Source organism: Porites lutea, chromosome 5, assembly GCF_958299795.1.
Source record: "Porites lutea chromosome 5, jaPorLute2.1, whole genome shotgun sequence".
NCBI classification, from domain to species: Eukaryota; Metazoa; Cnidaria; class Anthozoa; order Scleractinia; family Poritidae; genus Porites; species Porites lutea.
The window spans coordinates 6,536,298-6,564,202 of NC_133205.1; the positions used below are offsets into that span (position 1 = coordinate 6,536,298).

At 39.5% G+C, this 27,905-nt stretch overlaps 2 protein-coding genes across 3 annotated transcripts; both read left to right on the forward strand.

Moving 5' to 3' along the window:
- Positions 1-72: 72 nt before the first annotated feature.
- On the forward strand, positions 73-15,212 carry LOC140937772 (BRO1 domain-containing protein BROX-like). 2 transcript variants are annotated; one of them, XM_073387340.1, is made up of 15 exons: positions 73-260; positions 2,390-2,504; positions 2,985-3,007; positions 3,581-3,698; positions 4,262-4,309; positions 4,466-4,556; positions 5,303-5,349; positions 6,435-6,542; positions 8,417-8,465; positions 9,709-9,772; positions 10,496-10,565; positions 10,687-10,748; positions 12,100-12,178; positions 12,328-12,407; positions 13,132-15,212. In XM_073387340.1, the coding sequence occupies exons 1-15, from the start codon at positions 151-153 to the stop codon at positions 13,208-13,210; spliced, it is 1,143 nt and encodes a 380-aa protein (XP_073243441.1). In that variant the 5' UTR covers positions 73-150; the 3' UTR covers positions 13,211-15,212. The 2 variants fall into 2 exon arrangements, with proteins under 2 accessions (XP_073243441.1, XP_073243442.1); XM_073387341.1 differs by lacking the exon at positions 4,262-4,309.
- A 1,933-nt stretch (positions 15,213-17,145) lies between these two features.
- Positions 17,146-24,667, forward strand: LOC140938912 (uncharacterized). The gene is made up of 3 exons (XM_073388436.1): positions 17,146-18,608; positions 22,441-22,623; positions 23,307-24,667. Exons 1-3 carry the CDS (start codon positions 17,993-17,995, stop codon positions 23,489-23,491), a joined length of 984 nt encoding a protein of 327 aa, XP_073244537.1. The 5' UTR covers positions 17,146-17,992; the 3' UTR covers positions 23,492-24,667.
- Positions 24,668-27,905: the final 3,238 nt, after the last annotated feature.

Sequence of the window (27,905 nt, forward strand, 5' to 3'; positions counted from 1 at the left end):
TTTTCGGCGCAATGCATGACCAGCGGCGATTACCAACCCACAATAAACGCGTCATGATTTGTGTCAGGAAACTTGCGAGTGTTCAAAATATGAAAGGCTTTGACAACAAACTCAGTTCCTGTTAGCTTGGGCTTTGTTCGTTGCTCGATCATGGCTCATCCTGCATGTGGAAAGAAGCTTACTGAACGCCTAAATTTTGGTAAAGCAATCGATGGAATACCTAAAGATTTGGAGCAGTTTGTACATGACACGACAAGAAAGTAAGCTAAGCACGGCTGTGGTACAGTATTTTGTACAAATTATTTGAATTTAGTGTAGCATTAAAAGCTACTGAAGTGTGACGAATTAATCGACGCAACATATGTATTTTTAAAATATATTGATTTTTTTCAGCCTTTGAAAACAGTTTCAATAGTTGTATCCTTCTTGTAGGGCACTGCAACTTGAAGAACATAAACAAAAGACCAGACAAACTATTAGCTTTTAGTAAAATCCAACTAGTGGTCTATTATCAATGCTGCGTTCTGATTGGTTGAGCTACTACTAGGCTATATGTTATAGCCCACTAGTAGGAAAAATTACGGGCTTTTTGGCGGCAAAAAAAGGATTAAAGTCTAGCTTTAACTAGCTAAATTTTTTTATTCTCGATATTTTTGACCAATTAGTTGGATTTTACTAAAACAATTATTCCTCTCACCCTCATGGCCTCTGCGTCAATAGCCCATTCAGCCTTCGGCCTCATGGGCTATTAACTCAGAGCCCATTCGGGCTCAAGGAATAATTGTTAAGTATACCGATACTCAAGAAAAAAAGAGAACCCCTTCAAATCATGACTTAAGTAAGTTAATTATGTTAGTTACAAAAGTATAGATGAACGAAGCTCGAATTATGTAAAAGTTATACATAACATGGCATATTTGGTACTTAATTATCACAAACAGTTAATTTAATTAGCACTGCATCTATAGGACATAAACAAACCATGGACGTGGTCAATGGACCACATCTGTGGACCTAGTCCTTGGACCTCTTCGTGGATCCGGTCCATAGACTACCCTGTGGACCACCCCCAATTTTTGAAGATGAATTTTACCAGAGAGGTCTTAACAAATTTTAGGAACCTTAAATGAACAAAGCTGTGGTCAGTTTTTATTATCAGGGTCATGGGATCCTCATATTTACACTTTTTTTTTTTGCAATTCTGTACCATACCATCTTGTGAAGGAGTAACCATATTTGAAGCGAACAGGAGGAGAGGTATGCAGAAAGACAGTAGTCTCCCACCCAGCTCTTTTTTTTTCCGTGAAAATCGAACAAAAACGGCTGTTTATGAAACTACAGGGGAAGCTTAATGTCTATGAGTTCGTAACAACAACATTCTGTCACCTGAATGAATGGCAATTTACTTTAACAGACCTGTAAGTGTACACAAACTTGTAAGATGTCTGACCAACGGCATTGTTTGATAACATGCAGGTCATTTTGTGTTTGATTCGTGAGTAGGATTCAATAAGTTTGCCAACTAATAAACATTTCCATACAAGGGCTGTCAAGGGAAGAGAGGTCTCGGGTGGGTACTCCATCATGGCGCATTACGTCTTCTTCTCTAGTATCCTAGCTACACAGCCACTTTGCGTCGATCTTTATGCAACGAGACAACACACACACAAAAGAAAGCTGCATAAGTGAATACTTTCTCCCTACCTCTCATCATGTCCCCTTTGAATAGTTTGTCCTTCCAGACTAAACCAAACCCATGTGTGGAATTCAGGAAAAAATTAAGCAAGTGTATAATATGAAGAGCCTTTAATCCTGATAATATAAAATGGCAAAGTTTCATCCGTTTAAGGTTCCTTAAATTTTTTTAGACCTTTGGTAAAAATTCTTCTTCAAAAATTTGGGATGGTCCACGACGGTAGTCCATGGATGTGGTCCACAAAGAGGTCCACGAAGAGGTCTATATGGACCAGGTCCACAGGGATGTTCCATGGACTGGCGGTCCGTGTTTTGTATATGTCCGCATCTATTTGTTACATATTTACATACATACATATTTATTAATCTTGTCAGTTGAGAGACTATACAGGATACTAAGAGGTAGTTATTGCTAAGAAAGAAAAGGGAGCAAAAGAAGGCCTAACTAATACACAAACTGAAGATATGTTAATATGTTTATTAAAATAACCAGAAACAAATTATTTACAACAAATAATTACCAACCATAAGAAAAAAAAGCGCAGTGATGTAATTCTTACATCAATTCACGATATTGTGTTATGGTTGGCAATTCACTCTTCTTGACAGCAGCTGTAGATTCAGCTATATGAACAGCAGGTGCTATGTTATTTTTGATGTGCGTAACATACAGATGTCTACTCTTATTTCACAGACGTGAAGGAGTTGTGGAGTCCTTGAAGAACATTGATGGCTCTAGTGAAACAGTTGTAAATACATTGAAGGAATATCTTGCCATGAACACCACAATGAAAAGCATTTTGCAAAAGGTAACTTTGTCTTTACACTCCTCTAATGTGTACCATTAATTGCTGGGAATCATATTCCACTAGTTAACAACTGCATCGCTGTGTGGAGGTGGGTGCCCAGGATGTCCAGGGGCTTCCACCTTTGGCACAGTCAGCCCCTAGACAGAGTTACGCCCCCATGGCTGGCAAACTCGCGCCCTCCAGCCATGAGCCCCCACGCCAATGGAACCAGGCACCCATCACACTGATTTAACAGTGGAAGAATAAAGGGGGGGAGGGATGGGGGTAAAAGAATGATCCAAAGGCTAAACGAAGAGAATGGCCACCACGAAAACACTGTACTGAGCGCATGGAGGTGATGCAAGCAAGGCTGACCGCGCTTGAGCCAAACGACTGAATGCTAACCACACTTGCGCTCCTTGTTGTTAACTGTGTTAAATAAATATTTATTTAACCTCATTTAAATTTAAACTACCCTTTATTATTTTTTTCCTGCTAAAGGTCAGAAGCTATTCCAGACTAAGGTTAGTCCAATGTTTATTTTTTCAGTACACATTACAAAACTTTGAAATGAGTAATTATTTAAACACTGATCATGACTGCATTTAATTTTCAAGCATAATAATTATTTAAAATTGTTACACTGTTTGTACTGCATGCCAGCTATTATGGTTAAGTGCTCAAACTCAGGGTGTTTTTTAGGCATCAGAGATTGGAGAATTTTCCGTTTACTCTGCAGAATTCTTCAACTAATGTCCCGCAGCCTCTGACTATTTTATGTTCAGACATGGAGCCCCTTTCAGAATATTCTCCTGTAACATTACACCTTTCTTCTGCTACTAGAATTCTTAATGAAAACCCAGCTGTCAAACTGATGAGAATGATGTAATTCAAGGAAACACTGAAATGTGATGGGACAAATTTGCAATAGTGACAGTTTTTAGTATATTTATTTCACCATCCCAATGTTAATTTTTGCATGGAGAGGCAGATTACTTTTACTTTCTGGAGCAGATATTTTGTGTTTGGTTTAATGTCTGATATTTTATTGGATTGACTAGGGTGACTAGAAGCTTATTTTGTCTATTTTGTGACAGGTTCAAATGGTCTAACATGATGGATGATGATGAGAAAACCACCACAAATGATATTGATGAAGATATGGTATCAGTGATGTTTGCAGCAGGGTTGTGGCACATGGAGCATGCTCACTGGGTAACATTTAAGCAAGAGACAATTATTGTGATTTGTTTCAAAATTATGACTCGTGTCAAATTTTTGTAAATATACAATGTATGCTATGGCCCAGGAGGCGCGTACTCCCTTATATAAGCCATGTAGTATGTGTCACCCCAAAGGGTATCGTCTTTGGGCCTTTTTGGTCTGAAAACAGGTAGATACATTTTGCCCATTTTGGTCTGGAATGGGGTATGGTTTTCGAGGCAACTACAGGAACATATTAACATATTTATCATTTGAATTCCAAGTAAATAAGAAAGAAATAGAAATATACAAATTTGAAATGCATTTGAAGAAGTTTTTGCTCCAGTCTAAGTAACTATGTCATAATTTCTGCCTTAAGGCCAGGTCTGAAAACGGGTGGTGAAGATGACATTTTTTGGTCTGAAATAGGGTCAGGATTTGGAGATCTGGGCAGCACGCCCCCACCAAAAATTCCCAGGAGTAAACCCCCCGGAGCTACGATCACATCTGCATTTTATATATATATATATACATATAATCAACTTATAAGGGAATATTATGATTTAAATACACAGCTTAACAAGAACATTACCAGTGAAGACGAGGATGAAAATAAAATGAAGGTGAGTATCTTTGAATCTGAACCTAAGTTATTCTCAGTCTTAAAACTGTCTCCATGATAAGAATTTCACCAAACAGCTTTTCATATTTTTCTTCAATAATCCCTTTGTTATTGTCTTAACAATATTCTTATAATCTGATCAATATTTTGATTTTAGCAAAGCTTAAATTCTTTGAAGACTGCAGCTGGCATTTTTGAGACAGCAAAGGCTTGGGAAGGTTTTGTTAAAGGAGGCAAAGATGTAAATGGTTGGTTTGACTTCCATACCTACTGTAGGTAGTATATATAAATAAAGTAGCAAACTTTACACTTATGCCCCTTTTCTCATGCACTTTACAATAATCATTGTTTGTGTGTCTTGTCACATGATTTGGGGCCATTTGACAATTATGTGTGATATTACATGCTTTAATGTAAAACTTGTTTGAAAATAGGCTAAATTTGTGCTACACAGGAATATTACCCATTCTTGATTATTTACCCATGAAGAATTAGGAAATGGCATGCCACCACTTAAAGCCTAAAGGGATCGAACCACAATCTCCTACCCAAGGTGCCAAAGTTGCCGCCAAATGTTTTCAGAGTTGATAAAACATCTTGTACCAATATTAAAATTGGCTTTAAAATATCCTCCTCACGACATACTTATACTTCAGTAATCATTCAGTTTTTTTCTTTTCCTGGTGCTTATAACACTCAGTCTTATGTCTTCAAATTTGGGACTTTCAGTAACTTTTAGTAATGTTCTTTCGCATATAATTCTTTAAAAATTAAGAAAGAGTTTTTATGAGAGGCAGCTCAACTAAGGCCCCTATAGTGTACAATTCTCTTGTGCATGGAATGAAATGCAGCTGATTTCTTGCGAAAGTAAAGTTTTAAGTTCTGATTCACATAGAATGCATGGTGAACTTTTTCAATGATTTCAGTGAGTAATGCACTACTTTAATTACCACAAACCATAAATTAATACTTTGACTTCATTAATTTGCTGCAGCTTCAGTTTTGAATGCTTTGTGTCAGCAGTCCATTGCAGAGGCACAGGTTAGAATGGTTTTATGTATAACTCTACTTTTTGTAAATTTGGATTTAACATTTTTGGACAGTGGACATAACACAAAGACAGCTGCATGGCAGCTCGGGTAGTTTGGTGGTACAGAGTTTAAACAAATGCTCTAAGATTTTATATGCTATATGCAAAGACTAAATATAGCCAAATTACTGATTCTAAAGGATAGCAGTAATCCAAGGCAAGGTATGGACTCCCTGTAACTGCCTAAATGGGGGAGGCTCTGCCCTGAAGGGATACCTTTTACAGGCTTCAGTTATATGAAAGGGTAGGGATTTCACTTGTGGAAGAATATGAAGAGGGAGAGCTGTTTTGGTGGGTAAAAAGGCTGTGAAAGGGCTAAAAGATGCATTTGTCAATAGAAGGTATATGTATAGGTAATAGCATGATTTGTAGTGATATTTGGCATAAATACCACGAGTGATATTTCGAAATTGTTACACGTAATTTCACGAGCCGTTAGGCGAGTGAAATTTGAGACAATTTTGAAATATCACTAGTGGTATTTATGCCAAATATCACGTACAAATCATGCTATTAGTTGTTTATACTACTAGCCGCAAGAGGTTTGTAATTTTCACATGTAGGTATTTCAAATTAAGCTGAAATACCACTGCTCTAAGCCAATCAAATTGCAGAAATTTCTCATGTAGTAGTATAAGTATACAAAAAGGGTACCTTTTCTGCCAAACATGGTATATAAAAGGGTAACTCAGTGGTTGGACCTCTGGGCAGAGCTTCCCTGTATAAAACTTTGTTGCGGTGGGGCCGGAATATACAAATTATTATGTACATGTACAAGAACGCCACTTGAAGTATATCCTGCTGAGCAGGTGGCAAAATATTGTGAAGAAATTCTATGTAGAGGTAACAATGTTATGAGCTTGAAAGTCCGTATTTTGAAATTTAGCTTTCATATGACTTGGAGATCTCAGATCTCAGGGTGTTATCAGGGTCAGTGTTTGATTTTGTCGGATAACACCCTTCTCAGTGTCTTTGATTTTCGTATCATACACAGCCTTATCCAATAACTGTTAATTTTTATATTTTGATGTTGCAGAGTGTGACCATAAGAAGAGCTATAAGTAAGAGTCATAAGGCTTCACTGATCAGTGAACTTTGTCATGATGTATCACAGAAGTACACTAAGGCCGCTGGGGAGGTGGATGTAAGTCTAATATTACTGCGAGCTCCCTGGCAAGCAGGGCACTAACCTTTGGGTACCCTGTGGCTCCTTGGGTGTCCTGTTTCTACTTAGGCATTGCAATCTGGATTAAGGTGACTTGACCCAGTTTTTTTTGGGGGGTACCATCCTACTTTGAAGCTCTCTGGTATCCCCACCTTTACTTTTATCGTAAGTCTAACACATAGAATGGATAACATATAGATCAATCTACAATATAACATAAAATTTTTGGCGATCGGAGTAAATGTCACGTGGTTATAATGCCACGCCCCTTTGAGGTCTGAGTCGAAAATCTGCTGTTGCCGGCATTTTTTCGTGAAAATCTCTCGGCTACACATAGTGCGCATTAGTGCCTTGCGCTGAACAGAGTTTCACCAAAATCGCAAAGACCCAATTTGAGAAATTCAGCGGTTTCCAAATTTAGGTCATAATTTATGCGAAAATGATAAGCAAACTTTACACGGATTATATCTAATAAACTATGAGATTCATCTCTTTATTTTGGGCATCGTTATAACAGATGGGTCCTTGCAAGTCAGCAAAACGCTTTAGGGCCTTGTAAATGCGCGCGATTTCGAGCAAAGCAAACATATAGAAATTATAGTTTTCGCTATTTGTTGACGTTTGTCAGCGTTTAAGAGTCCTTCTCACGAAAAAAGCATTTTCTTAAAAATTCGTAGTTTTTTTTCCTTCAAATTTTTTCAGGGCCACAATTGATTAACTAACTACCCGGACTCTGAATTTCATGGTCATTGAAAAACTGTGACATTATCTTCTATAAGCCCAAACTTGAGTAAACATTGAAGATTTTTAGCGTTTTGGCTGAGTTTGTGCTTTGGGAGTTGTCTATTGTTTCTAGTCTGTCATTATACAACATTCTTGTTCAGCACGCGTGCAATGACCACGCTTGGCTGACTTCCGAATGCTCACCGAGATATTCCCGTCACGACTTGGTTTAATTATTGGCTTGCATTAAACCTATGAAAAAATGATATTTTTTTAATAGTCAGTAGATTTAGTGTGTAGCACTTCTTGATTTTTTTGCAAAGGCACAAGAAGCACGAAAATTGATTAAAAATTGTGACTTAAACCTCTATGTATCACGCGATGGCCTGTCTCACTGTACCAAAATTATTATATCTCGGTGAGCATTCGGAAGTCAGCCAAGCGCGGTCTTTGCACGCGTGCTGAACAAGAATGCTGTATAATGACAGACTAGAAACAATAGACAACTGCCAAAGCACAAACTCAGCCAAAACGCTAAAAATCTTCAATGTTTATACCTCAAAGGGGCGTGGCATTATAACCACGTGACATTTTCTCCGACCGCCAAAAATTTTATGTTATATTGTAGATTGATCTATATGTTATCCATTCTATGTGTTAGACTTACGATAAAAGTAAAGGTGGGGATACCAGAGAGCTTCAAAGTAGGATGGTACCCCCCCAAAAAAACTGGGTCGAGTCACCTTAATGTTTGTCAGGGTGATTTTTAACAATTTATTATGTCCAGCTGTGTCATCATAACTTAATTTAAAACCATAACACTCTTTTTTTTCCTTCTAATTGTGCTAAATTTCGGACGTTGTTTACCCCCAAACAGTTTGAAGTTATTTTTCCATGAATGTAAGTTGGCCGGGCCAAGACCCAAACCACAAAGAACTCGTGATTGTAGGACTTCCTTGTAGTCCTTTATCCCACAACTATTAATTGACCCAATAAAAGGTTCTGTCATTGGCAACGGCATATTAGCCAAGCATCCGCTCACAACATTGCACTTATAATAAATATATTTGTAAACTCAAGTTTTGATACTAAGTTTTTTGTGTGCGTGTGTTTGTGTGTGTTTGTACCAGGCATCACATCACGAGGGACAGAAGTGGTCAGTATATTTAAAGTTTCAAGGTAATGTAATAATTTGAAAACAAATTACAGTATTTCACCCATCTAAGAAATTATTACCTCACGTTATTATAGTCTGGCTTAGTAAACAGGTTTTGTACATTTTTTGTCATCGTCAGCGAAAGCTTACCCTATCTTTAACTTTGCCTTAAGAATAGGTGTTTAGGCTGATTTGTATAGAGCCAACCTCGATCCTAGGGTTCTCTTCTACGCGTCCCCGCGGAGCGAGAGAATAGGGTAGGGGAGAACCCTGGGAATGAGGTTGGTACTGAGCCAAGCGCGGGAAATCGGCGTGCCATCAGGTCGTTTTTGGTTTTGGTGTTTTACCTGTGATTGGTCGAGAAAGTAGCTTGAGATTTCTCGCGATGTATACCCAAATTTCCGGAAACTTTTTTTCCAGCAGTTTTCTTTCCATTCAACTTTGCTCCCGGGATTTCTAGAATTTTCAGTTGAAAGGTTCGCATTTCGGAAATTCAATAGCTTTCGGAATTTCTGGAAACTTTTCCGGGAAATTTCTGAGTCATTTGCCGCTGTTTCCAAATTTTCGAAAGTTTTGGTTCAATGGAAAGGGCCCCTCCTATTGAAATTTGCGAAAATGCTGTTCCATTCGCTACTAGAAGTTGCCGAAAATTCAAACCGGACATTTTGGACTTTGGTTGAATGGAACGGAAATTCGTGTTCCATTTCTTTAAAGCCATCTCTGATACCAGTTTCAGGCCTTCGCGGTCTTTTTTCGGTAAATGGAACTGATCTGTATAAAGGGTAAAGTAAACGAGATTCAGTCCAGGACAAAATTTAAGCAGTCCTGAATTTTGCGTACCATTTGCCCAAACCATGGACCGACCGGTTTGCCCATGTAAATGTATCCTCGGAAACCCAGGGGCGGTCAGTCGTGCTTGAAAACTTTCGTTGCGCCTTTTCTCCCTACCCGACTGACTGCCCCTGGGTCTCCGAGGTAAACAACCCGAGTTACGTCACTTGCTACTAAACAAGTTGTCCTTGGCGGACCTTGGGCCAGTAAAACGCGCAACATGTGCATTTTTTGTTGCAAATAGCAGAACTACTCTTTAATTGCTGCAAGAACTTTTCGCTATTTACAACAACCTGATTTGTTGCAAGACAGGTTTGATTCGTAGGTGGTAAAACGCGCAACATTGCTTTTCAACAAAAACAATTTGCACGCTTTTGCTGTCCGTTTTACCTTACCATTAATTAATGCGGCTCTATTCTGTGCATGTTTCAACAGGCGAGGCGTACATGGCATTAGCAAGGTGTTATCAAGGTGTTCATCTCTTAGAAGCAGAAGAAAAGTAAGTTTGAAAGAACCAGCACTTATTTTTTCACTTCAGCCGCATGGACTGGCCCCAAATACCAGAACCTTGAACGTTCTGGTGAAATTTAGGTTACAAGAAAATACATCTGGCTTATAGGTTTTAAACGGGACACAACACATGAATTGAAGTGATAGCTAGAAAGTATACGAAAACCTTACAACGTACCTATAAAAGTCAGCATGCTCGTGTGAATTGATACTCCTGCAGAAGCCTTTCCTGAACAGTTTTCCATATAGGACAAAGGAAATTTAGTCTTCCCTGAACAGCTTTCTGAAATGAAGTTCAAAGTGTTGGTTTAGCCTCGTAGTCAGAAGGAGGCTAGTCCTTTGTTTTTGTGCTGATCAACGCGCGTTGCACGTGCAGCACGTGCAAAACAACGTTGCCTAAAAAATTTGCATAATCAATGCATTGCTCTCTTGACAAATTTCAATACCTTGATTAATTTAGAAAAAAGTGTACTGAGAGATTTTCTTAGACTTTGAAAAGTTCATAATAGAAGTTTATTTATGAAAGAAATGTGTATGTGGCATACAGTCTCCGCAAGCCATTTATTTTTTTTTTCAAAAGGCACGTTTCTGTATTGTTGGTTTGCGACCAACATGGCACCCAAACCTGCAATTTCATCGCGAGTTAAGATCAGAATTTCGCTTTTTTGCCAAATTAAGTTTTAAACTTAAACAACCATTTGTTACTTGACAGATGTGGTGAGGCAATTGTGGTGTTAAACGAAGGATTTCTTCATATTAATCAGGCCGCTCATCTAGCAAAAGTAAGTGCGACGTACTTGCGCTTAATTTCTTTTGTACCTCCTGTAATTTTCAAAGAAGCTTATAACTAATTACACGAGTAAATACATAACAAACAGCTTTATTTTTTGTTTTTATTTTTAGGAATACGATAAAATTAAACCAAAAACCAAACTTCATTTGGAGGAATCTCAACCTTTTGAAAAGTAAGAACATTTTTGCTGGTTTTACCGAGCTTATTATTGAGCTTGCGTAAAAACAGTGGAACACCAAGTTTTGATTTATAATGAGTCGCTCTTATATCTTCAATCACTTGCATTTTTTGCGATTGTTCAGCTTACGTCGATCGCAAAAAATTGCTCCCACAATAATTTGCACATGCGCAATTTGCCCTTTTGGCTGAATCTTGTGGAGGCGTGTGTGGCCGAGCGGTTAACACCTCGAACTCTGGATCTGGAGTTCCGAGAATCAAGCCTCGCCCGTCGCGTTGTTTCTTTAGGCGAGGAACTTTACTCCACTTTGTCTCTCTTCACCCAAGTGTATAAATGGGTACCGGCGACATACTGCTGAGGGGTAACACAGCGATGGACTAGCATCCCATCCAGGGGGGAGTAGCAATACCCTAGGCTTGCTTCAGGCTACGGAAACCGGAAATAAGCTCCCGCCGTGTGGGCCTTTGGCTCGTGTGCGGCTTTACCTTACCTTACCTTGGCAAAATCACAAAATGAAAGACGCAAAATACGTACGCGTAGCTTCCATAATCGTAAAATTAACCACCGCAAATAATAATAGCGTTAGGCTATGTCGACACTCTACTGGATACAATTTCATGTCGAAATGAGAAATACTCCGGCCTGGTTTGAACAGCCAGAAATGGGAACAAGTCATCCACGCATATCGAGCATCGTATACCGTAGCGGTGGCAGAGAGGGTACTAAACTGCTAAATCCCAACCTTCACTCTTGAGTATTTACTACCGACTCGGTGACTTGCAGTCCTCACTCCTACTCATTTTACTAGTTTAAGGTGTGGCAAAGAAACCTGTTCGAAATGTGACGATCCACTTTCAAGTTCGATGCGGCCCGCGTAGCTTCGCTCCTTTAAAGAAACGGCGCCGAAATCATGTGTGAACAAAAGCCCTATCCGATAAGAGCTATCCGGTAGAGTGTAGACACAGCCTTAATAGATCGACCGAGGCTAGCCGTGCATAAACAAAGCTTTTTAAATCTCCTGAGACAAAATGGCCGCCGCGTGACAAAGGTCTACTATTAGCGGACTTTCCTCCAAGGGTGTTTGAATAAAGTGTTTTGCATTGGCTGCTTTGCACTGATCTTGTTAAACGATGCGAAGCCTCTTTCTCAAGTAAAAGAAGCAAATCCACTCTATCCAACCTCCTTCCCAGGGTTCTCTCCGACCCGCCCTACGGAACGAGAGAGAACTGGGAACGAGGTTGCACTCTATCTTCTCACATATATTTCACATTTGTAGGTGATTTGTGTGCCACTGATAAAATGGTGGTTCTACAGTAAACTAACTCAGATAATTTGATTTTTGTAGGATTAAGAAGCTATTAAATGAGAAAAAGGCAAAAAGTGAGAGAGAAAACGGCATGATTTATCACGCCAGACTTCCTGAGGTAGGTCGTCAGCTTTTGAATTTTTTTATTCGGGTTCTTTCTTCATTACTTTCAGTACGTTTCTGAAGGATAGAGAAGGGAAAGAAAAAGCGGATTATTGAAGGTGTTGCTGTAGAGTTGTGATTTATAAAGGTATTCTTTCTTGCCAGGAATGCCCCCTTCCTTTGGATCCTAAATGCGTCATTCATGTAACTGCCCTTGAACTGTCCTTTGGGGAGGATCTCACAAGGTAGGTGGCTGGGCGTGACTGCGCGGCGTGTTCCTTATGAAAAGTAATAATTAGCAATTATTGAATGAGGCTGAGAAGGATATGAAGAATTAGGCAGATCATGGAGGTTGATAACACCCTTCGAGATCTGCCTAATTCTTCATATCCTACGAAAGCCGAATTCAATAATTGCTTTATTATTCATTCAAAATAATTCCAATTTTAAAAACAAGCTAAAACATGCTTACCTTCGTCGATGTTAAGTTCATATCGATAGTGCCTGTTTATCGGAAAGTTCAGGCGATAAAGGGCTGTTCACGTCTGCAAATATACTCCAAATAGCAGATATCGTCCGTTGAATTGTCTTCTTGCTGTTCTTGCTATGTTTTCAGACAACATGAAACGAGTAAAAGGTTCCGCCATTACTCACTTCGAAAACAACTCAAACTCACACCCAGGTCTTCTTGGTTAACGGTTCAATAATCTGCGTTTTTGCTGCACTTTTGACTTCATCGGTTCAATATGGTAAAATTCTTCCAAATTTGGTCAACAGTAGTTGGTTATGATGAATTATGCGTGTGATTTTAGCCAATCAGAAACGGAGAAATATTTTGAATGAATAATAATAGTAATATTATAGTAATAATTGTATCACACCTATAAAAGTAAACTTTTCAATCAACCATTTATTTCCCTCGTAGGATCTTCATCATTTAGTCTCTTTTTTCTTGTTTAACCATTGTAGAACCGTCACAGAAAGCACAGACGCCGCTAAATCAGAGGATAAGGGTGGACCAAGTGAAGGCGACGCAGGTACAAGCTGACAGACAAATTCGAGAGTTTGTTCATTGCAAACTTAAATATTGCAGATGTCTTTTGATTGTTATTTACAATGAAATTCTCGTGAGTCGTTCGATTTTATGTCTTTTTAGAGGCAGCAAAATAGGTTGTAAATAACTTGAAAAGAGTATGAATCTAAGTTAACTCGTGGTCTGCCATTTTGATTTTACCAGAGCCAGCGTTTTCTGTGACCAGTAGTAGGAATTTGCAGCAGGGCAATTTTTAAAGTTTATGCAACACAATGACAAAATACTAAGTAATTTTCCTTACTCTATTCTCTTGGGACTTGGATTATTAGAAGCCGTGGTCATATTTTTTCTTGTAGAGGTTTTCTGAGGAATCCAGCTTCAAACACGACGTGGTTTTAAAGGTCTGCCTAGGGTATAGATATGTTTCTAAGTAACAGCTCGTCCCAAGTCTTATATGACGCGTAACCCGCGTATGTCATATACATATAAAGTCGAAAACCGGTAGTTGTTTGAAAGACTGGCCACTTTTGATTTTGCAGAGATAATGGGCACGATAAGTTGTTCGACAATGTTCACTTGTCTCTATTTCCAAATTGTTCGGATTTTACTGTCATTACGTTTCATTTTAATAGTTTTTTTTGCTAGAAAGTTAGACGGCAACTCTACTTACAGGGATCTTGCAAAAATGTAGATTTACTTGTATGTAGCACAACTCGTCAATATTCTCGATATTGACGATGTTCAACAATTACTGAATGAAGCTGAGTATGATATGAAGAATTACTCTGCAGATCGCGGCCGAGGGTGTTATCGGCCTCTGCGAAGCCGAATTTTATAATTCATGTAAAATAATTCTAAGTTCTTAACAACCTTCCTTCCTGGCAGATTTCATTCAAAACATTTGCCTGTTCGCGGCACTTTTTCAGAATACGAAGATATGTCAGTTTTTTCCGCGCAGATACTTGAATATTTTGAGTGAGTAATATGAAGTATATATTTGAAGATTCGCACACATCTTCCATGCAAACCCGTTCAAATTGAAAAAGTTCAAAGTCGATTGACTTTCATCTATTGTAGTCGAGATGGACGCAGTGGTTGTTGTATGTGACTGTGCATGTGTTTTACTTAAATCGGAGTAAAAATTACCAAATTTTCCTCTGTAATTCATTATAAACGCCAAGTTTGGTGGATTTTGGGCGGCCATTGTCTTGCAATGAGCTTTTGGATAGGTTGTTTTGACTAAGTAGAATCGTTAAGTAATCAGTATTTGGTTGAAGACAGATATCGCAGACGAATCACACGTTGAAGCATTGTATATATCTTGTATTCTGTTTTTATGTTACCGTCACTGCTCTGGCTAGTTAGGCCTTTATCATACGTAAATGAGATAATTAGAAGTCATTTCCAGTCCTTTTTTCCACAAGGATTTTTTCCGTTAATGGTGTAAAAAGTTGTTCGAAAATTGAACATGAACTTGAGGCGAACGGTTACCGTAAGGAGGCCGCTTGGAATCACCACGTTTTAGTCCAGATATGCTGTTTAGCATGTAACAAAAGTTTCTGAACGCTTTGTTGAACATGTTTTAGATAAAAATTAATAAAAATAACTTATTAAGAGATAAACCAGCCGGTTGGGAATTTATAGGAGCAGGGCACTGACTTTTTGAAAAGATCCGGCAAGGACAATTTTATCTTAACCGTCATCGAGATAACTTATGAAATAACTGCCGTCCCTGCCATAACAGTCCAGCTTTTCCACCGAAAAATATGCGGCATCGAAAAGAAAAAAAAACTGTTTCCCTGTAGAGATTTAACCCAACTCGGTCGGTTTTAAAACAAGTTTAATTTTTTTGTAAATTAAGACCGTATTAACTTGGCTAGAATAAATGTATTAAGGTGTTAGCATGCAACAGGTGCAGTTGTACGCGTTTATCTTGTTTTCAAATGTAAATAGATGTATGCGGTTTTTCTTTGTTGCACTGCATTAAAATAAAACGAAATTGTTCTTATTGTCTTCATCAGTTAGTTAATCGTCTCCAATTTCGGATCACTTTTTCATTATCAGGTTACTGAACGTTTTGAACGTCTGCGTTTGGTTTTAAAAGGAAACTTTTTTTCATGGCATTATGATTTTGTAAGTCAGACTTGCGAAACTATAAACTCTGGAAACAAGTCTTTGAAAAAGTTACTGAAAAAAGTTGAGTTTTTCCTTTGAATATCTATTCAGTGCTTCCTACACTTAGCCTGCGAAGGTCGTGTCTCGAGTAGTCTTTCATTTATATGCTAATCTTGCCCTGCTATTTTCTGTAAAGTGGTCGTAAATGTTCTTTGTTTAATCCCAGCCTGTAGTCTTTGCTTGGTTTTAAGCGTTACACGATTATACCCATATTGTCCACTTCACGTTGATGCGGGTGTGTCGTATAATAGTTTTCTCGCTCTCTTTACAATTCTTTATGATTTAATCATTGAAGTACAAGATTTCTCAATTTTCTTCCCTTAGTACTATTTTTTGCAAAGTCGTTTTTATGATTCTTTTTTGCAAGTTTGCTTAAAAAGTTACAATGTCCTACTCAAACGTGGCGCGAGGGGAGCTTTCTTCAATTCTTCGTACTGTCTTTCAGTACTGGTTATCAATAAATTTATCATTGTGTCAGAAAATCTCTTTTTCAATTCAATGAGAAATTTTTCGTTGTTCTCAACGAACCAACCCGTACAGCGACTGAGGTTACCTTCATTCACCGTCGGAAAGTCTTATTCAGTAGTTTTCGATGAAACTGTAAGTATAAAATTTGATCTTTCAGAACAAGTCAAATGAGCCCTAATCCCATCGGAAAATACAAATGTACTTCTCGGTCCGTTCATTTACAATTTAAACTGTGAAAAGGTATCCTCACACTTTAAAAGTTAGAACTACGTTGTTTTTACAGCACAAAATTCATCACTTTGTCGTTTGTGGTTAGTTATTTAAACTAGCTAGGCGCGTTCTATTAGCCATTTATTTCACTGCTTGTTTTCCGCGAGAAGTGTTAGGAAACATTTATGTACTTGAAATTACCTACTTATAAACTCAATGTGGAGGTCTGTTTATAAGTTAGATTTCGTTTAAGTAAATTACCCTTAGAGATTCAAGGCGGTGAGCAGACGTTACTGGGCAATGAACCGTCAAAGGAGCTGACACAGTTAATCCAATACGCACGACAGCAGCCTATCGACTCAAAAACAATGAACAATATTCTATATTGGGAGGAATTTATTCTTTTTGAAAGGTTCGTAGCATGTCGGCCAGTGGTGCTGTGTAGAGTACGTACATACAGGTTCGACTGTTCAGTAAAGTTTTGCAACCATTACTTACAACATTATAACCTAAAACATCCTTGAGTAACAGTTAGGAGTCATAATAAACCATGTTTCACGATTCACGATTCCGAAATTAAAAGCCTTCTATTGTGAATTAATTTGGCGTTGTTAACCGAGGGATGGGAAATGTGGTCTCCGGATGAGTAAATTGATGGTCGTCTACACTGAATTAATTTAGTGGTGTTTTAAGTGAGGCATTGAACATGTGGCTTCAATCTTAGCGCTTTTATTTTGTTTTCGGTTCGAACTAATGCGTTTTTTCCTGAAGGCGGTAACTAAATACACGCGCTTTAAAGGACACATACGTTGTTGCCTTTTTTTTTGGGGGGGGGGGGGGGGGAAGGGGAAACTGATAACTGATAGTTTCCAGGCAAATTTCACCGAAATCTTTAGCCGAGAAACTTAACCCTGTAGAGAAAAAAACACCCGTTCAATTGTTTAATGTCATATTGTTAAGTATGAAATCACATCTCATGACCCACGTCAAAGAGTGCTGCACCCACGTTAATGGACCATCCTAAAAACGTTTCCTATCACATGGTTACTAGCATCGTATGGATGCTCTTTCCTTTTTTATGCGTTATTGAGAATGAACCTCGAACGATCAGGTGGCTGGTTGAATAAATTAAAAAATGTAATTCTGAACTGAGGAAAATTATTCATCAAAAGACAAAAGAAGTTTTCTTTCTTATGAAAGAACAATTACCAAAGGAAGCTAGGGGAATGTACTTCACTCCATTTCAGAGTAGCGTACTGAATGCTTCCTTTTTCCGTCCGAATTGTCTATAGCAATTAAAGAAGCTTATATTGCGGAGAGAAACGATAAAAACAGGGCTGCGTTTGCTGACTTTACGAAAATCTTTTCTTCGCTACTAGAGCGTACTGCCAATTAACTGAATGTAGCTTTTCAAATAGTTCTGGTGGTATATTTTTAGGAGATAAAACTGTGCTTTTGAATTAATTAACGTTTTATGAAATTTGCCTGAAGGGTGGTTTTGTTTCTCGTCCCACTAAAAACACATTTCTGTTGATATTTGCTTATCACTAATGAAGAAAACCGACTTTTTTCGATCGATTTCCAACAACATCATAAGATAAATGTCAATATTCACTTGAACAAACAAGAAATTTATACCACCTTCGTCTTATCTTGCCATTTAATATGAAACAAAACACTCTCTTGTCGGTTTTTCGGGCAAATCGTCTTCGCGCTTTTCTAGTGATGTTGTTATCGGCCTTAATATTTTCTTTAAACGCCATGTGGCCGGAAAAAGCGTCGAAAATTGATTGCATATTATGCATTGACGTGGCTTTCTGAATTTAATGGGCTTCTCCATCTGTTCTTTGGAGAGTCAATAAACTATTGTCTCCAACGCCCAAATGGCCTTAGAATATTTTCCTTGAGTTTCATTCTCGTGGAAGGAAATTAAATCATACCATCATGTTTTTTTTCCCGAAATCCGCGAAAGAAGATACTTCCACTTCGGCTTCTTCCACTGGTAAACCACCCCCCCTTCGAAGGCATGATACTTTTGGGAGCGTCGAATTGTTTGAGGCTTGGGCAAAAGACTCTTTTATTAATCAAAGCACGGTTGACATACTCGTGAACACACATGAAATCGATTGTCTACCCGCGGTTTTGGCCTTAAAAAAAGAAGATTTTCCGCACTTAAATTTGCCGGTCGGCCAACGAAGGCTGCTGGAAGAAGCGGTCGAGAAATTGCGGCAGGATTATGAGCTGGTTCAACCGCCGACGCCGAAAGCCAAGATTAGTCTCGAGATGCCAAAATATAAATCAATGCTTGAGATAGGGGAGCTTGCTGAGGAAGACTCGGGCAATGGAGGGTCTATTGGAGATACTCAACCTGAAGTGCCTTCTAGACCTCGCGCGCAGTCAGGGTATTCTTCTCAAAGAAAATCTGGGCAACGCAAGAGCAAAGTTGAATTAGGAAAAGACCAGAAGGAATCCAGACCTGAAAAGGAGGCTTTGTTGGTTACAGCGCAAAGTAAAACCACATCGCAGATGTCATCGAAGGCTGGTCAACGGACTAAGAAAGGTTAAAGTATTTTTTATTTTTTCTACCTTGCGATATATTTATATATGTGGAAAGGGGAGAAATAGCAATTAAAACATTTGACGGAAAACGTTGAAGAAAGCTAGGTTCCCTTTCATCCCGACATAATAATTTTTTTATTTTGCTGTTCATGTTTTCTTATTCTTGTTATTATATTCTTAGCTCTCAGGCAGGCCGGGAAGATTACAGCCTCAGCCGCGATACTTTATGAACTTTTAATTCATTTATCCGTATTGGATTAAACATACATTCCACTCGAGTTTTCGAAATCAATTCATCCGACTACTCTTTCTCGGCATTGAATTCTTGGTTCGTATTTTTTTAAACCACCCAGAGGATTTTAACATTATTTTTACGTTTAATTATCTCTTGGTGGGCAAACTATTTCTATCTGAAATGCAACTCTGGTAATAATGGCAAAGTGTATATTCTTATTTACTATAAATATTTTACAGTAAGCATAAAAAGCACTGTTTTTCACTTGCTTAGCCGGTAAGTTTCTAAAGACTGCGTGGTGTAGTGCCAGTGGGGGAGTGATAGAAACGCACAATTTTGTCGGTTTATCGACGGATTTGATATCATGGTAAATTGGCTTCCGTATAAAGACATACAAGAGCTGATGCTACCCCTTTGTAAGACTGTGAAGAATTTGTTGATTGATCTGTGAAATAACTACTTTGGATGACAGAGACTTTTCATGAGCGGTTTCCGGTTTCGGTCAAGTCTTTATAACCTTTATCTGAGTCTATATAGTGACCGTCCTAGCCTGCTTTCTACGCAAGCTAACAGTGATGCTCGAAAAGCCTAGGCATTTTTTTCTCGTGGCTTCAACGCTCCTGGCTTCGGCCATCGGCCGAAGATGTGTCGGTCGCAGGCCGACCGTCGAAGTATCCTTACACGAGAGGGAAAAAACCTCCCGTAGTCAGGGAAAATCAACAAATTGTTACTAGGGCAAAAACGTGACATGGCTGGCTAAATCTGCGTGGTTGAATCAAGGGTTAGCAATTACTGGACTGTAGGAGGGTCATCAATTTCGCATAGTTTCTTGCGGTTGCGGTTGGCGAGACGACCAAATGACGTAATACGAAAGATTAAAAAGACGCTGAACAATATTCACAACACAACGAAATTACCTAATTATAAATAGGTCTTTTTTTTCGATTCTCAAACTAAAACCAAGGAACTCCCCAATTTTGCACGCTTCGCTCGTGCTTAGAAAATAAAACGTTCTTTGGGTTTTAATAGTATTATTTTTTGTAAGCTCCGACAAGTATCTGATGTATTCTCACTACAAAAACGAAATTCAATACGGAAGTTTTACTGGAGTATTTTAACTGCTTACTGATAAGGTGACTGCAAATCTCTCCCAGACGCCGCGTTTTTCCTTTTTTAAAATTTGTTTTGTCGAAAATTTTAAAGCTTAACTTTTGGATGTGTTGATTGAACGGTAGTTGCCATGGTTACATCTTCTGTCGTCGTGAGTGTTGGAACGTATTGTAAACAATGCGTGGAACCGAAAAATGCTGGTTTTCCGTACAATCGTCCTGGCCGCCTAATTTTAATTTGGGCCGATTGTTTTCTTTTTAGTGGCTGCTTAAACGCCTTAAAAAATTCTCTTTTTTTTCTGCGGGCTTAAAATTTTATACACAGTGATAAATTTCGCAGTTGTTATGCGGAGGAGTAGGTTTTACTGAAACGAACAATTGCAGTTGGTTGTTTTCTCGCCCTGGTTGCTGGAGCTTCCTTTTCACCCAGCCAAATTTACAAGCGAATTCATTTCTCGCCATGTGGTAACCTTAGAAAACAGCCGACATTTCGCGACACCACCAGTGGTTTCCCCGCGAATAACGTCTGAGAAACTAGCGCAGAAATTCCACACTGATGACGTATCACTACTACTCTAATCCGTGTAGTGCTTCTGATTGGTCGGGCCTCGAGGGCAATCAGAAGCACCACTCAGATCTGTGTAATGACACGTCATCAGTATGGAATTTCTGCGGTCGCCATTTCGCGGGGAAACCAGTACGCCGGCTTCGCGAAATGTCGATTGTTTTCTCAGGCTAGCTAAATTTAGTGGGGAAGTTTTCCTTACTTACTATCAATTACATCATTTCTTCTCTTGTCTCATACGCTATAAGGCAGCAAACAAATTTCTGTATTCACACAAGGGCAGGCTTGTTTGTTTGGCTAAGTGTACCGATAATAATATTAATTTACCTCGAAGTTCCACTAGCCTTATCAGGAACATCTGGACGCCTTGGCGAGCAGGAACGTTCCCACTGACATCTTTGTTAATTGTGGTCTGCGTTAAATTAAAGAAGCAAAGGACACGTTTACTTGTCTTAGTGCGTCGAAGAATTTAAATTCCCTGAGCGCTTAACGACTGTTTAAAGAGGTTTGCGATGGACTGTTTATATGACAACTGTAAGTTCACATTATCTAATGCTGGTAAAAGTTATTATTTGTTCGTGATGTTTTAATGGTGAGAAGTATTCAAAGTTCTTTCAGTTCTTGATAACATTAAGTCAGATCACACAAATAAGTGACGAAATCATTTCCTCGTAAAATTTCTGAGTTCATTAAAGTCATTCCTCAGTTGTTTGTCATCTTTTGCTCGCGAATTTTCCAGTTTATCGTAACTTAAAGTGAGAAACCGCGGTTTAGAAACGAGTCGGTGATATAAAGATATTTTCGCTCAAAGGTGAAAGAAAGAGTATTTGCCACGCTATGAAAGAAAAAACCCGGATTCATCCAATCAGGAGCCGATTAGTTATCCAATACACAGCAGTATTTTCTCTACAGTCTTTGTCGTTATCTTAGTGGCGTTTTTACAGCTAAAATGGTAGGTGAAGTCCCTCTCCCAACAGTGCCTTTCTTTTCCTTGTTCTACTTTTAATTTGGCGTACTCGAGAAAGACTCTGCATGAATGGAGTGACATCTCTATTGAGCATGCGCCGGATGTTGCGAGGATACACTTTCGAACCCAGGCCTAATAGCCGTGAGCGTGGTACAGCCAGCGCAGTTATGGTCATCGATATTCTAAATTCGCACCAAAAGCGTTCTTGAAATAAACTGGTCCGTGAAAAAAGCCGTGACACGAGTTCATGGAAGATGATCGCTGCGGGTTATGGGCTCCTGTGTGAAGAGGTTTACCTGCATGAGCCTCGATTGCAGAACACTTAGTTCTTGTTTGTTAGGATTTGGTGCCTCCAACAGAGAATAATGGGACAGAGAGGGAAACATCCAGTCTAGCCCTTGGGATATGTGGATTTCGCCAAAGCTATTTTAAGACCAATTAAACGCTTGAAATTGATCGGAAATTGGTCCTCGGACAGGTCCGCAAACTTTTATTCATTGTTGTCAAGAGAAAATTCAGCAGTCACCATTACAATATTCTGCATTGCTTGCGTTGGGCAGTCGTGCATGGACTTGATGATGTCTCGAACAATCGATTAAAATATGCGAACTTCTCAGGAATTCGACTTCCGTTTAAGTACAACCTGTAAAACTTACCGGTAAGTGAATTACACATATCGTGGCCAACGCCCTAAGATTCCCTTTCTGCACCATTCGTCTCTCTTGGTGCCTCTTGGTGGGTAACAGTGTATTGAACTCACATCCACAAATTAGAGCTCTGACCCTCTGACCTGTTCAAACAGTGAATAGTGCTATCCACCGGATAAATCACTATCCAGTGGATAAGTGTCAGGAAAAACCAGTGTGTTGGAGAAGAGGTGAGATCAATCCAACCTTTTGTAGTTCCTATGACTTCAAAACCTGACAGCGTCGTTTTTAATATCTTTATTTTTGACAGATGATACGCGTTCATCGAAAAAATCACAAGAACACAGCGAGACGAAGAATTATGATGACGACAGCGATGATGACGAGTACACGGCCTGTGCGTGTCAAAGGTGGCTTTTCGTTACCATATTTATGCCCGTGTTCCTGGTTTTATCAATTGTAGGATTCATTTTGGTGGTTTTACTTATGCCATGTAAGTACCAATCAATTTTGAAGTCGCACCATGTATGGGAATCCAGATTCCGGGATCCGGAAAATTTGGAATCCGGAATACAGTTCAAGGAATTCGGAATCTCACATTGATCGAAATCCGGAATCCAAGTTCCACTGACAAAGAATCCGTAATCTAGTACCTAGAATCCGGAATCCAAGTCGTTGAATTTCGAAAAAGACTGTTTGGATTCCCTTACATGGGGCGATAGAGGCCTGTACTAGTTACTTTTATCATTTTCCTGGCCAGGTCAGCATTAGAGCGGTCGTAACATGTAGATATTTCTCAACCCGTTTCATACTAACATCATGAGTTAGATTTTTTCGGAAAGAGTGTTGGTTCCTCAAATGCTCATCGCCAACGTTCACTCCCTTTTAAAGGCTTCCTGTCCAAAAAGACCCCCTGTTAAAGACGGCAAATAGTCAGTGAAATTGTACACCCTGTTTAAGACTCAAGACCCTGAAAACCACACCCCGTTCAGGGGTACATACCCGTTTAGGTCAAATAAGGGAGTTCCCCCTCTCTCTGGGGACTGCACCTATGTTTTCATTAGTCTCGGTGTTTTAGTGTAAATCCTCATATTGATAACCAGGAACCTATAACTCCGTGATAACATATTCGTTTTTAATTGTTGTTGTTTTTTTCCAACTTCTTTCCTCATCCAGTTCGTTTATGCTGTCCGAAAGGAGGAGCATACACCAATGTATTAACGTTTTTGTTCGAAGTATTTTTAATGGCTCCTTGTCTGGCGTGCAAGTGGGCTTCAGGAAAACGAAAAAGCCACGGAAATTCAGCTTCCGGCAAGCCTCGCTATGGCGGGACAGATGAGGTAGAATTGGGATCTAAATGATACCGGAGCGAAGTCATAGATAAGGCGAGGGAGGCTATTATTCGGCTTAGTACCTTAGCGTTTTCACTTGTCTCACACCGGATTTACAAAGCTTCTGATCCTAAGTGTTGTTTGATGGCATTGATTGAATAACAAACTAATGGTCCCGAAGGAACCAGTTGGCTTTGTTTCCCGAGAATCTTGGCTTTACCCTGGAAATCATAAGGAAACTTACGGACTTACAACTAGGGTGACGGCAACGAAAACGTCAAAAAACAACAACTCTGCACATGCGTCACGCTTTTCTGTCAATTCTATTTCCCAACCTTTAAGGGAATGAACGGGTTGGAATAATCGAGGAAAAGATTGCAAGGACGCGAAGTCAGTTAATTTTCATAGACGTTTTCATTCGCGTCGTCCTGTTTTCAGGTCACTCCGAGAAACAAAACTAACTAGCCTTGAGAGACGCTTCGTATAGTGTTTTGTTGCGATTATATAGAGTCCACTAAGAAAAACTTCTACGCCTACAGAGCGGTCAACATTCGTTAGCAACAGTGCGCTGTTAGTCTATGACGTCACAGCCGCTTAGAAATTTTTGGCGGGAAACAGCTGCATTGTCATATATTACGTGACCTCAGAATAACCAATGAGAGCGCATATTGTTTGGGAAAAAGTCCAGCTACCTGACAACACTTAGGATATTTTTCTTATATCCGTGGTTCCCTGATTGCGTGACACACACTTCCGCTCCAACCTTCTCATCGTGGCATCAAAATAGAGAAAGAGAGAAGGCTCAGGTACTAGACTGAATAAAGTTTTGCAATATTATTAACAGACGTCTGGTTTAAAAAGTTAGTTTGAATACAACAAAGAAAAAATTAAATTTTATTTATTCTTTTACAAAATGTAAACTATTTATTTTGCCAAACAGTTTAGGTTTGACCATAAACAATTTATCGTTTCTATGCTGCAGAAAGGAAAAAAAGATATTCTTAGACAAATTGAAATTATAAGTATTTGCCTAAATTTCACGTTTGCAATATTTGAAAAAAAAAACAATAATGGCGAAGGTCTAGCTCAATTTTGTGTACCAACCCGGCGTTTAAAGCAATATTCACACTGTACCGGATAGGTTTTCGAGCCGACGCAAAAAGGTATCCGTTTAGTATGACACCTATTCGATATGTAACTCTCCGGGGGGGGGGGGGGGGTACTCCTGGATATTCTTAGTAGGGGTGTGACGCCCGGTTCTCCAAATCCTGACCCTATTTCAGACCAAAAAATGTCATTTTCCACACCCATTTTTAGACATGGAGGTGGTCACAAAACGCAACATTACACGTTTACATAAAACAGAAATTAATGTCATCGTTGCTGAGAATAAAACGGCAAACGTTAACGGCAAACGTAAACCATAACCGATTCCAGACCAAAATGGGCAAAACCAATACCCGTTTTCAGACCAAAACGGCGCAAAAGCCCTACCCTTTGGGGCGGCACATACCTATATGGCTTAAATAAGGGAGTAGCCCGCCCCTCGTCCCCCCCCCCCCCACCCCCCACCCCGGGTGACTCTCCCCTTTGCAGATAGGTGAGGCGCAACTTCACTCTGTTACAAACATCGCGCCGAAATCACGTTTCTTATGTATGAACCAAAGCCCTATCCGGTATGGTTCTCGTGCCGGCTCTTAAGCTATCTGGTACAATCTAAACAAACCCTTAAGGTGATGTTACACGGGACGATTCGTAACGATGATTTTAAGTGCAACACGGCGTTGCAATGTTGGAACAATGTTGTAACTTTTCGAACCAATGTCGCAACAATGTTGCAACGCTGTGTTTCGCTAAAAATCGTCGTTGCGAATTGTCTCGCGCAATATCACCTTTTAGAATCATAAAATTCCGCAATAAGATGGAAAATAAGGAACGACAGTTTCAATCATAGGGTTTGTGGCTTATCTTTAAGTTAAGGGCCAACACAAATAAAGCCTTGTAGAGAGAATTTCCACAACAAATTTAGTTCTCATTTTATTCATTTACATTGTAAAAACTAAACTGGTAAGCTTTAAATTTGTAAGAGATCTTTGACAACATTATGTTACATGGAACGATATTGTAATTAAAGTAACATGAAGTTCGGATTTGGTTGTACATAGCACTTAGAAATATTACATTGGAATTAAAAGAATCTATTGCCACAAGCGAATCTAACTATTCAACCACCTCTCGGTCGTATCTTCAATACTATGGGCATACAGATAAGTCCACAGCGGCTGGATTCACGGTAGCCTACCACACAGTCGTCCCGTTTTGTTGGCTCGAAACGCAATCCTCTCCTACCAACGTGGGGTAGGAATGCGTGACGAAACCCTAATTAGGTCTCCGTTGGAGGCTAGATTCACGGAGTCACGGCCTCGTTTCCAGGAAGTCTCCCCTGTCCCCGTCCCGGAAACGAGTCTGAAGGAGAGCTCCGATGTAGCATTAGGTTAACGGGAAACGTCAGTTGTTTTTTGTCATTTACAGTTCATTATGACTAAAAAAGTAAGTAGTTTCAGGTCCATTTGATCCATTAGAATTATTTTGCACAGTTTTATAGGCCTTTTTCTAATTTGAAAAATTGTCTCCTTGAATCTCACTATCGCCGTTTGCCGCTGACGCGATATTCTAAATCTGTTTCATAGTTCCGTGATCAATGGGAGCCCTTGGACGTATAGTAAGTAATTACTAAGCTTTTGATCAGTTGTGTAGGAGCTGCTCGTAAGGTCTGTTCTGATTGGTCGCAGAAAACAATGACATGTCATTCTTTCAATTGTTTCAGTATTGTTTAGGGTCAAGATTAGGCACCATTGGTGACTTCTCTTCCGAGCAACTGCTACATACTCCCCCCCGCCCCCCCCCCCTTTTGACTGAGTCTGTTGTTTTGAAACAATACTTAAATATTTTGCATCTTAGCTTCGAAACACTGGCCCCAATTAGAAATCGTACAACACCATGCCACTGCTTGAATCGAAACCCTGAGTGACTGTAGTTTCCTGTTTTACGCCAATACTTTGCCCTAAGTGAGAAGTAAGTGTTAACGTTGGCTTAGGGAAGGGGTAGGTTGGCAGTTTTCTAGAAACCTAAATAGATCCCAACATTTGTACGTCTAATCTCCACTACAAAGAAGTGAAATACGAGATACCACACCAGAAATTAGAGAAATGAACTTTATAGTACAATTCTGTTTAAACCTTTTATCCTAGAAGAGAAAAGTGTATAATGAAATTTTTGCGCTCTACTGAATCCTTCAGTATTTAGCTGCCCCTCCCTCCACGTGACACCAAGGTGGGGAGGGGGGGGGGGGGGGGGTAGGAACCGTTAATGTGGAGAAAAGTGTCACGGGAAAGAGGATCACCCTCCCAGCCGAGTCAACTCACATGTAAGCGAGTGTTTATATGAGAAAAAATTTACCCCTTTGCCCAAGCGAGGAGCCGACAATTACAATTGCTTAAACCTTTTATCCTAGAAGAGAAAAATGTATAATGAAATTTTTGCGCTCTACTGAATCCTTCAGTATTTAGCTGCCCCTCCCTCCATGTGACACAAATGTGGGGAGGGGGTGGGGGGTTAGGACCCGTTAATGTAGAGAAAAGTTGTCACGGGAAAGAGGGTCACCCTCCCAGCCGAGTCAACTTACATGTACATGTAAGTGAGTGTTTATATGAGAAAAAATTTACCCCTTTGCCCGAGCGAAGAGCCGACAGTAGCGCTCGCCCATGCTCTGATTGTCTTGCCTAGACCTGGCTGGGCGAGCCAAAAGTGTCTATAAGGAGAAAAGCTGGTCCAGCTAGGACAGTGACCCTACCATCGAAAAACGGTGACCCGCCTTCTAGCTGAGCCAATGTAAGAAACGTTGGCTTGGCCCGGGTAGCTCAGGTAGGCGAGTGAAGCTTTTAACCGCGACACGTTTTCTCCAAATAAATGGGGCCTTCTTATCCATATTTTGTTCGCAAATCTTATGGAGGTTCTCTTTCCTTATCACCAAGTACGCTCTAAGCTGAGGAGACACACAGCAATTACCCAGTCAGTATGAACAAGAGAGCTATAAACACCATGTGTCCCCGTTTACTACTGTAATACAATGTAAGAATTTATATTGGACACCAGTCAATTTGCCAACGTGTAAGAAAAGCTCGCATATTTTAAACTTGCATACCACTTGGTTTAACTTGCCTATTAATGTGGTGAATATCATTTGACGTATCCCTAGAAGAAATAAATGGTTATGTATTTCTAGTCCTTGACTCTTGAAGTCCTAATGGTGACCAACATGAATTTAAGACATTACTAAGCGACTCGAAGTCTTCGAGTCGCTTACTCCCTCAGGGGAAAGCGACTTGAAGTCATGCCTGCAAATTCAGACAAAAGGTTATGAGAATTAATGACTTTATCACTA